The 14,187-nt window shown below is 40.3% G+C and overlaps 1 protein-coding gene across 1 annotated transcript; it reads right to left on the bottom strand.

Annotated features, from left to right (window-relative positions):
• Nucleotides 1-3,454: 3,454 nt before the first annotated feature.
• Nucleotides 3,455-12,783, bottom strand: sfxn5a (sideroflexin 5a; the record flags this gene model as incomplete). The annotated part of the gene is made up of 12 exons (XM_084012961.1): nucleotides 12,622-12,783; nucleotides 10,675-10,743; nucleotides 9,824-9,901; nucleotides 9,475-9,501; nucleotides 8,114-8,168; nucleotides 7,616-7,641; nucleotides 7,470-7,523; nucleotides 7,300-7,356; nucleotides 7,151-7,216; nucleotides 6,130-6,220; nucleotides 3,696-3,811; nucleotides 3,455-3,544 (listed from the first exon to the last, which is right to left on the bottom strand). The coding sequence occupies exons 1-12, from the start codon at nucleotides 12,667-12,669 to the stop codon at nucleotides 3,455-3,457; spliced, it is 777 nt and encodes a 258-aa protein (XP_083869087.1). The 5' UTR covers nucleotides 12,670-12,783.
• Between the last annotated feature and the right edge of the window lie 1,404 nt (nucleotides 12,784-14,187).

Genomic DNA, 14,187 nt, shown 5'->3' with positions numbered 1-14,187 from the left:
GAAGAGGTGTCACCCACAACAATTTGGTCTAATAAGCAAACAAAAAAAACACAAGAAATGTCAAGAAAAGAAAAAAAAATCTAGAATTTTGTAACTCCACTAGACACTATTACATGACCGTCTATCGTGTCTAAGAGGAAAGGCAGGTAGGCAGGTAGAGAAGAGAGTTATTTTGGGATGACCCACCTGGGACATCTGTGGGAAGAGGCTGATGGCGAGAGGCAGAGCCAGGCCGAAGGCGGCGAGGCAGACCAGGCTGTGGACGGGCAGGACGAGCCTCCGCCGCCGCTGCAGGAGAGGCAGCCTGGAGGGACGGAGGAGAAAGAAAGTGGGGATTTATTCAGGATTTCTCATAAACAGACACAAACCCTACATCTTTATTAGATTATCAGCACACGTTCGCTGTTCAGTCACAGATTCAAGGGTTTAAAACCATTCATGTTTCCAGTTCAATCTTTCCTTTTACTGTCATTTGGGTAGAATATTTCTATATGGCCACTTATTATGTTATCGCACATATTTCCTTGTAAAAATAGGTTATAAAAGCTGCGTTTTCTCCATCTGAACAAATGAGGCTTTTTAAGGACGTTTTGGAAACCTATCTCCAGGAATATATTTTCTCCTCCCTCCGTAGGATAATTCCCTCTTCAGTGTGTGGGACAGTGAACTCAGCAGGAGCTTGAGAAAGCGCTGCTCCGTCTCTCCTCCGTCAGCGACGCCTCTCCCCCTAACGAGGAGAGCTACTGCTTAATGAGGGAGCTCATTAACACATACGGCTTCTATGGTTTAATTAGGCTAGACACACAAACGTGCAGATACACATCTCAGAACTGGTTTACAGAAGAGGAAAGTTGTGAGGATCGGGTTTGAAAACCGTCAAATTGATTATAAAACTTGATATTATCCAAAATGAATGACACAATTTGCAGGAAATAGTGACTGCGTTTACATGAGCTGAATAACGTGAGATTAACGGTTCACGTGAACCTCGGACACCGAGCCTGGAGCTCCGAGTCGCCATGAGAAGACACATTAATACAATATCCACGCAAAACACAGATATGAATGAATAACAGTGTTTATATTGCTGCTGAATGCGAGTCTGTTTGCATGATGGACACAAATAAATGTGATGGAAATAAAGCTGTCAGCAAAGGTGTTTTGTGAGCTTTATTTTGATTTAGTGTGTATTAACAGGAAACAAAATCAACTGTAAACTGCACACAGGTTTCTAATTTCAACACTAAACAAACACCTTGTAAAGGAGGACAGGGTGACGATGAACATGAGAATGCAACAGAATTAAATAAAACCCAGAGGTGTGTCTTTGTCAGCAGCAGAAGTTAAAATCAAAAAGTTCCCCGTCATGTGCTTCTGTGACATTAAGTTCCCTCACAGAATATCTCTACAAGCAGCGCCATAATGCTTTCACGAGTAGGTCCCGTTATATTCCACGAATCTAAGGAGGTAAAACATGAGGGAAGTAATAATGCGAGACAGATAAAGGAAGGGAGAAAAGTTTAAGCAATGAACTTGGATGTAAATGTGTTTAAAATTCTCAAAACATTGCACACCAGGTAGGAGATGCACCCAACCAACACCTCACATCAGTGAGGTCTACTTTGTGGTGATATTGGTGCTTTGCAGGGATGTGACACTCACAATAATCCATCATAAGAGGGATATTATAAATAGCGTCACTTGAACACAAGTGACTTTAAAAAGCTGTCTAGTTCACCATCAGTAGAGAAGTGAAAAATAGGGCCAGATTTAAAAAAAAATACAGGATACAAAAATACATTTTAACAATGTATTTATGCAGGTAGACCATATGATTAAATTATCATCTTATTTAAGATTATTTAATTGTTCACTAAAAAGGATGTCCATTTAAAAATGTTGTGTCTTGTCCGTTTTACGCATATTTTTATGATTATTGGGATAATCGTAATTATTTTGGCCAGGATGATCGTGATATGACATTTTTATACTGTCTCATGCCTATTGCCTCGTTCATCAGGTGTTTAATTTGTTTTATTGGACAAAACAGGCGATCCAATGTTGTTTTTTTCTATTCAGTTTCAAGTATACTATAATATTTATTGCTTAAAACTCACAAAAACAAATAGAAGTTTGGACACACTCACGGGTCTGTACCATCTGCCTGCTACCGAAGCACATGAAGGACAGAAACCCGCCGTCGCTGCCCCACATCTGCTCTCAGCAGAGTAATCCATCATGGAGGGGCCGCGCAGGGCCCCGTCTCCGTCCCCTTGTTCTCGCTCCATTGAGAGCCAGTGAAGGCGAGCCGACATAGGAGGAAGGCTGAGCGCTACCTGCCTGCAACCACAGTCCAGCTCCCAGCATCTCTGCTCTCTACACACTCCCTCTCTCTTCCCCGCCCGGTCACGCAGCTGCCAGGAATCCCAAACACACCTGGGCAGCCGGCCCCGCCGTCTCGGCCCCGCCGTCTCAGAGCGGTCGGGACAAGTGGCGTCAAGGATTCACAAAGATGGCCGCATTCCTCGGCACACCGCAGGCTCAGTCAGGCCGTCGATCACACGACGGCCGTATGAACACATTGCATCATTAAGGCATCATTATGGTCGGATCACACAACACTGAATCTCAGTGGTGGAAACGGTTCAATGGCTGCAGTAGCAGGCTTGAAGGTGAAGGAGATGCTGCAATATTAAGAATTATTATTTCTGAATTATCACTTAATTAGGGGGTTACTCGAATGTTCCATGAAAAGAAATATGCTCTGCAGAGTCTTGGTCTCTTTTTCCTGTTAAAAAATGTATATTTTGCCCACATGAAGTGATGCATTTAACGTGTGCAACAGCAGCTATGTTGGTATTTGAAACAGGCAGAAGCCACAATGGCTGAATGGACAAAGAAAAGGGCGCCACCTACAGAAACTCAGATTCAAAATGCAGAGGAAACTAAACAAGAAAGGAAGGAAGACAACGGTCCGACACTATTTCCTTTCCAAGACAAAAAGCCATTTTGAATAAAAGGTGTGTCTCTGCTTTTGGTGTAGTTTGCTGTTGATATTCTTAACTGCCTCTATTTAATCCACAAAAGTCCACAGCAATGACCACGGTCTCAAAAAGTGACACTTATTATTATTGAAATGCACTGTTCTCAGGGTCGAGCCAAAAAAGTCTATTATGCGATTAAAAAAAAGTTTCTCATCGTCATTTATTGCTAAAACAATAACCTAATGATTATTATAAGTTATAAGTCTGGCAATATTCTATATTTTTGTTATTTTGAGCAAATCTCACCACCAACGTTAAGTCTTAAATATATTCTACATATTAATTAAACATGATCATTTATTTGTCGGTATTAATAAAACTTTGCTTAAAACGTCTTAGTAGAAGCCAAGAAAGCTCATTAAATTTGAGATAAGGGAACAACTCATGAAAGATAAAAATAATGCCATCTCTTACTTTTCCAGTGCCGACATGATGATGGGAGGGAGGATCAGAATGGGCATGGGCAGGACCACTCTGGTCAGAGCCGTTTCTAGTAGAGCCTGTCACAAAACACAACAAAAAGAAAGAACAATATCTTCACAGTGAGAAGGAGACTCAATACCTTCTCATTTACATTTAGCATTATTTGCATTCACAAACATTGCATTAAATCGCCAGCAGTGAAAACGAGATTAAAAAAAAGTGACGTACATGCCTGGCAGCCACTTTCGACGTTCCCACCACGTTCCCGCCGTCGTCGAGCACGTTGATGCCCTCCGACAGCTCCGAGTGTCTCATGAGTACCACGTTGCAGACGTTTGCGCTCGCTGCAGGGAGGCGAGAATGTTTTTTTTAATTTTTTTTTTTAAATTAAACAGAAGAGTCTCACCTCCAGGAATTTGACATATTTTATTAGTTCACAAGTGAGCAAATTGTCTCTTCACTCTCTGGCTGGGTTTTTTTTTTTTTTTTTAAAGATCAGGCAGCCTTTGCAGTACCGTTGCAGCGGGAAGAGGTTCACTTCCTTGCTCAAGGGTACTGTGGTCTTCCAATGATTCAAGTTAACGAAATAATGATTCAGGGTCTTTAATAACATTTCCTCAAGCGATATATATTCAGGGCAAAATCTCTATCAGTCCAATACGTTGGTTTAAGATCAAGCAAAACTAATGGATGGAATCCGAAATGGTAAATGTTAGCAACCAGACCAAGCAGCCCTACGACCGATTTCCTAACCTTGAGATTCACTTTGCTAGTCTGTATAGTAGTTTGGTGGAGAGTACAGAATGCAGGAGAGCGATCCGCTGCAAACAACGTTAGCATTGTAGCTAAAGTGGCAAATTGTATCTGTAAAAGCATATTATTGTTGTCAGAAAGTGTACCAGCGTACTCCGTTGCCCTCTGTAGAAAATGATCTTTTTAAGTCATCTACGGTGATTTAAAATCATTTATAATGTCTGCTGGCTTTATTCACTGGAAGCCTTCGTCGCTATCATTTCATGTGTTTCATAATCCTGTGTGTGTGTGTGTGTGTGTGTGTGTGTGTGTGTGTCGCGACTAAGGTGACTGATGGGTGGACAAACAGCCGTGTTGTTACCCTGTGATTTATTCACGAGAGGCAAAATGAACACAAATGTATGTTAATATAGATGGACCTTTCTCCTCGACTCTAATAAGAATAACAAAAAACTCATTTTAGAGGGTTTAGTGGTGCCGCCGCCAGCCTTTTTAATTTAAGACAACAGCGTTCAGAGTTATCTTTACTAAAGGGCTGCAGGGCTCGCAGGTCGCTTTGTGAGGGGAATTCAATTGACTGAGCAAATAGCTCTTTTTTTTTTTTTACCTACAAGGGATTTTTTTCCTTCCCCATACCAATTAATAGGAGGGACAGATAGTGGGATTTTGGCAAGATATAACAAAACAAAAAAACTACAGCAAACCGATAAAAATAAAAAAAAACCCTGTTTTGTTGACTAAATAAATAAAGCCATCAAAGTAATTATTAAATTCAACCATCGTAAATATTATCATATGTGGCTGTAATTTGTAATTATTTGAAATAATTACATTTATGTACATTCTAATTGCTGTCTAATAACTCGTGGTACACTGGGAACGCATTAAAGAACTATTCACGCAATTACTTAATAATTAATAAAACTTAAATTATGATAAATGCCTTCAACAGACAACAAATTTAATTATCCCCGTACATTTCTGGCAGCAGTTAAGGTCTTCATAATCTAATTGAATGACAGGCCGCTGCTTGATTAGGTTATTATAAACAAATCTAGCCTTAAGTAAGCAAACAAAATGGAGCGGGTGAGGACTCAAACAGCACTTTGCTTTTGCTCGCTTCAATTAGCCATTTTAATTACCTTATATATGGCCCTACCAAAACAACAACAGCAACAACAATGAACAAACATAAATCAGGTAAATGAGGCCTTGACATAGATGGCACTTTAGGGGTAATTATCCAATTTGTTTGCAGCAGCAGAGTTCTAACAAGCAGCCAATTACCAGGCAAAGGCTGCGCTGTAGAAACCTGTTGATTTAATTAAAAGAACCGCCATGGTAAGAAGGGGGGGGTGTGGGGCAGCCAAAACATTTAATTATGAGCCAGGAGCATTCTGGGACGGGGATGTATACCCCTGGGTGTGTGTGTGTGTGTGTGTGTGTGTGTGTGTGTGTGTGTGTGTGTGTGTGTGTGTGTGTGTGTGTGTGTGTGTGTGTGTGGGAAAGTGGTTTTGTGGCTCCACACACGTCTGACAAAGCGAGCTCACAACACGTCGATAACCCCGCAGAGAGCGAAGCGGACCGCGAGGACCAGAATGAAACAAATGGCTGGCTGTGGTTGGCTCCTCATACAGACATTTATGATGATCACAGATCAGTTTTAAAGGAAGATATTCATCAATATTAAGGATGGGAATGAGTTCATTCTTTATCTGTAGATTTAATTTAGGTCTATGATTGTCTTTACTTTTGTAAAATCTGTATTTGCTCTATTTTTTTATATTACATATACACTTTAGATACACATTAGGAATCAATATCAACTATAAAAACCTTGATAAGCCAGAGAACTGGGCTTAACCGCTGTGCATCACATGAAGTGCTCGTCTGCATGCTTTCAACGTACCCACTGCTGGGAAGGGGATGAACCTCTGCACCAGAAGCCTGGTCGTTGGGCTGAAGCGGTTTGCTTTCTGGATTAACACGTTCAACCCGACCTGAAGGAAAACCACACGTTCATGATACATCAGCCACTTCTTAAAATGTGAGAAAAGGCCAATGACGCACAAACTATATTGCTATATAGTTATATTTGAACAGGTTAAAGGTCGGTAGTCAAAAGGCTATGTGCGCGTAGATAACACACAATCTCCCCGACCCCGGTGGGAGGTCGTCACAAGAGCGGACGTTTAATTGGAGCGCTCCAGCCCCCCTCCCGGCCCGTCGTTCCACCCTCCAGACACCCCGCCATTTTTTTTCTCCTTTGCTTGTTGCCGTTGTCAAGCCTGAGGGCAGCAGCCGGATGAACGCCCAGCGGGGCCAGTAATTGGCTCGGTTGAGCCCCGCGTCCACACTAAGGGTCGAGTCGGGCAGGTGTGTGAACGTGCGTTATACTCTTTTGACATTTGAGTCTTTGATGACAAAAAAAGGTAAGAAAAAAGGTTGAGCTGATAAGGGTGTTGTGATGGCTGGTATTCAAAGGTTAACGCTTGGTTTTGGCCATTTAAATTATTCTTATTATTATTACTACTATTTTCATTATTATTATTATTGTTGCAGCATCTAAAAATATATTCCTGTGTGGAAAACAAGAAAAAACGATTAAACCTTTAAACTGCAAAACCATGGTAGTGATAAACCTACAATGGATACAATATGGCACTGGATTTTTTTTAAATATGTGTATTATTTGCATATCGATTTAAAAAAAAACATATAAACACATATTATGAATACCAGAATATGGCAAAACCCCTAATTGCAGGTTTTACAGTCATTTTAACTTCAATTAAACTCAACATTATGCTGAAATGTTGGTTTCTCCCCTGGTTGAACAGACACAACGGATCAATAAGTGATCCATCTATTGTTGTGCAAAGACTCACAGGGCCTGTTCAGTTAGACCAAAAGGCATTATGGGAACTCACAGCAATGGAGACTGCGCTGGTCACCGCTCCGAGGTATCCCTGGACGAATTTGGCAGCTGGAGCCGGCTAACGTGAAAAGTGAGAGAGATTACAACATGAACAAATGGGTCCCGTCTAAAAGGGTCCGGGTCACTTCACTGATACGACACCTTGGAGGCGTTGCGGTTGCAGTAGTTCACACAGGCATTGTGACTCTGGTTTAACCACTGTCAAAAGGAGAGAAGTCAAGTTAGTAAATGTGCTGTACATCTGATGTAGCTGCTAGCATTTTTAACACAGCAAAGATGTCTTGACATCAGATTGAGAAGTAGGTGTTTACCTGCCAGAAGATAGTCGACATCAATGTTTGATTTGGTAGAAGGAGGCCGACAACCTGCACAAAGATACCAGAGTTATAGATTTCTATTGTTTTAGATTAATAACAATACATTTGATGATCAACTGAAACATATGGTAAAGTCTTACCACTGGCGTGCCAAAGGGGATAAAACCTGTTCAAAGAGAGTCAGAATTATCATCTTACAGTCATAATAGTTTGCTCTTAGTTTCAGGTAGTTCTGCTGTGAACATTAAGGTTCTGGTTCTCTTTACTAGTCTGTCCAGGTGAGACGGAGCAACACGATTCTCTGCTTATTCCCGTTTGTCAGACACATACTGCCGGTGTCTCTCACCCTCTCTATGACACTTCAAAATCGCCTTGTGGAAGAAAAAAAAACGTGCTTTGAGACCGGACCAAAATACTTGCGTTCGCATCTTCAGAGAACGCACGAAAGGTTCTTCCTCGCCGTGGGAGAGAGGTTTTAATCAGCGCCCAGCTGAGTGTGACCTTTTTCAGGCTTGAGACGACCTGAAGAGCCCCGTTGAGCTTATGACAGTTCCCAGGGTAAACGACGCCTCGACGCGGACCGCGTAACAAGCCCCTAGATCCCACTTCTCCCAGGCTTCCACCCCGAGCTACTGTACCTGACATCCGAAAGGGCATGAGGATCTTCTCCCCCGTGTCAGGGTGGATGATGGCCTGGAATAAGAGCATAATGATCAGAATCAGACGATAATGAGTACTGACTTGGGTGAGATCGGAATTAGGAAGACAGTTTTGCTATTGTGCTAATAGAAAAAAAAATGAAGGAAAGTTTTAAGTGTTATTGGAAACTAATATCACCTTAAATACAGTGAAACAAGACAAGAAGTGGCTTTGAGCCACAAGAGAATAGGGAGTTTTGAGCGTCATCATCCTGCCTGAAATACGATAGCTAACATTATATCAACTAACGTCATGTAGGTTTGGTTAGAGAAATAATACTGACAATGTTTACACTTGTTTAATTTGAATCATTGCAACGCTAGTGTGTGCCACTGTCACTTTAAATCATTCTAGCCTGTGTTTATAGTCATCATTTAAAAATCCTATCACCTATAACTCACTTAGTTGTTCAGTTTCCAGCCAAGTTCAATGTGTGCATTTGGATATGCAAACTTTTATTTAATAATACATTTAAAAAAAACAACCATCCAGTTCTGTGAAACTATTTGTTAATAATGTTAAAAAAAAAAATTTAAATTACAAAACTGTACAATATGTAACTGTTGAAAACTGAAACATATAGGCAAATGTACAAAGCAATCTCACATTGTGTTAAACATTTGTTGCATCACAGATGGGTAGAATGTTTTTATGGCAGCACTTTTTTTCATAATGCATTAAAGTTTCACCTCAACTATGTTACTTGTTCAAGGATTTTTTTTCCTCCATGTATTTTGTGTGGGTAAGCACTTCAAGTCATCTCATACATGCACACCAAAGACAAACAATGAGATAAGGCCGATAAAAATCTCTTTCCCCCGTCTGCTTCAACGGAAGGCATCAAGCACATTTCTGACGCTCATAGAGCCGATCTTGAACATGTGAAGTACCGCGTATGAGGGCGCTATCATGAACGCTGCCCTGTAGGTTAGACCTGGTCCTGTATAATCCCCTCACATATTATTTGGCCTATGCAGTATACAGCCAATGAAATCACCACTAGGGGTTAACACCACTCACATGTGTCACTTCAACGCAGTAATGTCACCTTTAAATGTATCATTTTTCTGTTGATGTCCGCTCTGCTGTATGTTTGTCGTGTAAACAGGCGATTAGTGTCGAGTGGAACCACCGAAGTGTTTTGTTTGCAAATCCACTGACACCATAACCAACACAGACAAGAGGAGATAGTGATCAGCGTGTGTGTGTGTGTGTGTGTGTGTGTGTGTGTGTGTGTGTGTGTGTGTGTGTGTGTGTGTCTGATTGAGAGACAAGTGAATGAAAGAGGGAAACGTCTTACCTGCTTTATTTTTTGAGCTTGCCAAAGCTGTAGATACAAATAACAAACATCTTTCATGAAAAAAAAACAACACTTTTAAAGTTCAATGAAATATGAAATATTTTGGACAAGTATTTCTACAGGTCAGTTTATGTCCGTTTTTTACACAAGCAATGAAAATTCTTTATTTATTGGTTTATTTAACAGGGGAAACACACGCTATAAACTGCTCTGGATATATAGTTTGTCAATTGAATCCATGAAAAAGCAGCGTTTTCTTCACTATCCTTGCTTTTATGGCTTCTAAATGTTTCACAAGGCCTGGTTCTTTAACCCTGAACAACGTCAACTCAAGTTTCTGCGTCTTTACCTGAGCATCTGTCACACCTGGAGGCAGAGTTCCCTGTCTGAAGCGGTCGAGCAGCTCCACAGACTCCTGTAGACGTTTCTGATTCAACCAAATAGTAATAAGTCAGTGAAAGGTGAAGTTAATCGAGGGCAGTCTTCCTTAGTCAGCTTTGAAATATGTATTTTTTGTGTATATATCATCATACTATTTAAGCCACGCCGCTCAACGCATGATAATTAGGTTTCAATAGAACTTTCATGCTGATTTTCAGTTGACAAATGAGTCTCCTGAAGGGTAATGAGCAGCTTTCTGTGGTGTGATCATTGCCTATTGCTGAGCAAAATACAAGTTCATGTGGCCCAATTTGTTCTAATGAGCTCGCCATCTGTATGTGTTGCGTTAGTGTTAGGTTTGCACTTTCGCCTGTGCGCACATGAGGTTGTGTGTGTGCGTGACTGTATGCAAAAAAAACGCAAAAAAAACCACAGCTGTCCTTGTTCCACTCTCGTCATTAGGGGCAAGTTGAGGCTACTCCTGCCCCAGCAGGGTGCAAGGTGTGTGTGTGTGTGTGTGTGTGTGTAAGCGTACACATTCCCCACCCTCACAGCTGTCCCACATGTCCACACCTCATCACATCCCAGGAGCTACTGCCGCTATTACTGTCACCAAAGAGCCCGCTAACCGCTTCATTACCCAGAGCACCAGAGCACTGATGACTCCATGATCAAAATGACCAAAACATAACAAAGACCTGGGCACAGATCATCAGATCAGCTCCGTCAGGAGCTGTCCTAGTTAAACAGATTAAAAAATGGCTCAGTTTAGCTTGTGTCAGAACAAATCCACATTAATAAAGTATTAAAGCACTGTACCTCTGTCACGAAGAGTGTGCTGGGGTCGATCACATCCAGGAAGTGCCTGAACCGACCAAAAAACGTGTTCTAAGAGAAGTAGAAGAAAATACATCATGCGTTAAATGTATTCATTTATTTTAAAGAGCATCATTACAAGTGAGACGGAAACAAGACACATTTGATGCAACTTGTGTTCTTATAAAGTTTGCTATTGTGTAGTCCCTGGAATACTTGAGGCGAGATGTGAACGATCTACTTTACAGTATTAAAATAATTCTCTCAAATACAGGCAGCCAGGTCTGATTCTGGATTGTTTCTGTAAGCAGAGAGACTCCAGCTGCCACCCGATAAACAGCGATATTACAGCGCGCCAGCTGTTCTAACACACCAGGTGGAGGATCCTCATTAATACCTCAGACAAACTGTTTCCTATCTGCATCTTTTAGGGTCCCGAAATCCACTCGCACCACTCGCAATTCTTTTCTATTAAGACCGTGCCAGAAATGCCTTTCAGATAATTTATTCTTAACTCTGGGCATAAGGAATAATATCGGAGATACGGCAACACACCATGCAGCATTGAGGGGCCCGTGCCGTCCCTCCCTCACTTGGGTTTAATTACACAAACTGCTAATTTGGATGAAAATCTGGTATCTGACTCACTGCTGTGCCTTGTGACTTCCTGAACATATGGATGGTTGGTAAAATAAACAAATTTTAAAAACCTGGCGTGAAGTATTAGTTTTTCAAAAATCTGTCAAATTCAATTACTCATTAGTGCCACACCAACTTTGAATACATTTTAATAGTCCATATTCATCCTACATACACATTACATTTCAAAGAGATATTGATCACTCTCAAGCACATTATTGATCATATCCTTCCTGGATGTGTTTTATGATTTAAACGTGTCGTTTTAAATGTCATGAAATTAACATGCCCAAGCACTATTGTATTATTAAGCTGACATTTTTTAAATATAGCTAAATTCCACATTCAAGCTTATTAATTCTGCTTTCTTTTATTAAGTAACTCAAAAACATGCACAAAAGTCATCATTTACTTTAGAATGCAAAAGCTGTTAAACCTGGAAATGCATGCAGCTCCGACTTTATACAATTGGTTTATTATTACTTTATTAGCCGTTACTAATACTCAAGTAAGTACCTCAAACAGGTATTTAAGTAGAGTAACAGTTACTTTAATAGCCATTAGAGATCTTAAAGTAAAACTGAGGCAATATGTTTGTTGTTGTGAGCATCGAAAATGATTCTCTGCGATGTTAGCCAGATTAAAGTTAGCCTCCACTTTAGCTGTCTAGCTAGCTAGCTAGCTAGCTATACCTGTAGAACACCCACCTGTCTTTTTGGTCAACAGCATTTTGTGTTTCGTTTTTATTTGAAATCTGTTTAGCCTGTTAAGCGACATGACGTGTCATATTTATACTGTATATACAGTATATATATTTATATGTTTAGCTAGCATTAGCGCTAACAGCTAGCAAGTCATTTTGCGCCGTTGAAGACGACCGTTGGGATTTTACTCCTCGCGCTGCGTTCAAAAGTCAAAGTTATTCACTTATTTGTTCACTTGCTGAACAGTTGGCCAAAACGACAACATGCAGACAAATAGCACGTTTCAAGAGTTGTTTTTTTAATTAAATTATTGTCTTTTTATCGGTTCAATAAACTTGACAGCAGCTGGAAATGTTAGCTAAACACCATCCATTCTAACGTCGAAGATGCTGCTGGTGAGTTTTAAAAAACAGAGGAAAAACTACAGTTCAAATATGTGTTGAAGAAGTCTGTTAACGGATGAATAAACAATTTCACATCACAACGGATGAATAAACAATTTCACATCACAAATGTGAGCTAACACACTTGACATCTGCCTGGTGAGTGAAGTGACGTCCCTGCAAACAAACTTTTGGGGTTTGGAAGGGTTGAAAAATAAAAGTACCTGGTCGAAACGACACTTGCCGTGTTGGAATGTCACGTACTCAGACATGCTCCTGCAAGAAAAACACAAATGTACACCAGTCTGCTTCTTCTGTACGACGATAAAAACCGTGTTTACTGTTCAAAGATGCTTCATGAAACTTCAAGCTGTAGCGCTGCGCCGTCGCTGAATGTTTGGCACTTCCGTTGTGGGATTGCATCTTGGGTATAGTAGTTTTTACGGGCTGCGTTGCTCAGACAGGGTGTTGTTAGACGCAGTTTAGAGAACTACAACTCCCAGGTGAACATGCTTTGTTTACCGTTTAGAGGGGGACGTTAAGGGGTGACAGTGCTGCCTTCAAGTCGTATCGAAATTATGGGAAATATGACACGCCGACTCGGAAATTAGACATGAACGACCCCTCAAGTCGTAATTACGAGTGGGGAAACTCGGAGATAATTCCGATACCAGAGTTCCCGAGTTGGGGTGACCAGAAGCTTCCAACATTGCGGAGAAGAGGATATTTTCAGTAATGTGTGGGTTATTTACCGTTTGCATTTTGTTGCATCTTTTTCCTCCTTTAGCATGTGCATAATGGAATCGAAAAATAATGTTCCCTTAGGTAACAGTAAACCTTACGTCCGCATTTCTTCAATTAGATAATAAAGCACCTGAACATGACATTCTCGTAATTCCGGCTTCACAAGTGAGTAGTAGGATCTTCCGAGCAGCACTTGAATGCAGCATCAGTTTGAGCAATTCATAAGAAGACAGTTTTCAGTCCTAATGTTGTTGGGAGTGCTGAAGGAGTATAACATAGCCCTCCAGTGGTGGTTTGGAGTTAAAGTCAGTACGCTGGTAATAAAATAATCAGGGGTTGGACAAAATAACAAGAACCCCTAACATCCATTACAACCAGAGGTGGGAAGTCAACGAAGTAAAAATACTTTATTACTGTACTTAAGTAGAACTCTCAGGTTTTTGTACTTTACTTGAGTATTTATTTTTCTGACAACTTTTTACTTTTACTCCACTACATTGTGAAACAAATATCTGTACTTTCTACTTAGAGACGGCTCGTTAGTTTTAATGCATTTGAGGGGAATTATCAACTGTTTTTCTTGATTAATTATGATTTAAAATCTACTATTCCAGGTGCACCATGTACACAGTTTATGTGTGTGATGCATTCACATACAGGAATATTTTCTATAAACTCCAGTGCATTTCTCCAACAGAATAGGATTCATGGCAGCGTGTTGATGGCTAATACAATATGAAAAATCCAAAAAGATATGTTTAAATTATTTAATATTCATGATTGCCATTAGCTAAAAGCTGTAAAACTGGGTAAGCGTTGCAGCTTACAATACATTAAAGTGTTTGGTTTTCATATTATTTGATCAAATATGTTGTTAAGATGTAGAAAATAATTTTAAGCAAAACAAAAGGCATAAATAACATTTAAAACCTGAAACCAAAATAACTAAAACTAGCAGCTCCTTCGGTTAAATGATTGCCTAACATTTATCTTTGCTAATTAAATTAAATAGAACTACCACAATCAGCCCTGTGGAGAGAGACACA

This window comes from Eutrigla gurnardus (assembly GCF_963514095.1).
Source record: "Eutrigla gurnardus genome assembly, chromosome: 7".
Classification (NCBI taxonomy): domain Eukaryota; kingdom Metazoa; phylum Chordata; class Actinopteri; order Perciformes; family Triglidae; genus Eutrigla; species Eutrigla gurnardus.
Note: the sequence above shows the minus strand (reverse complement) of the source record. Positions and strands in the feature narration are given on the sequence as shown.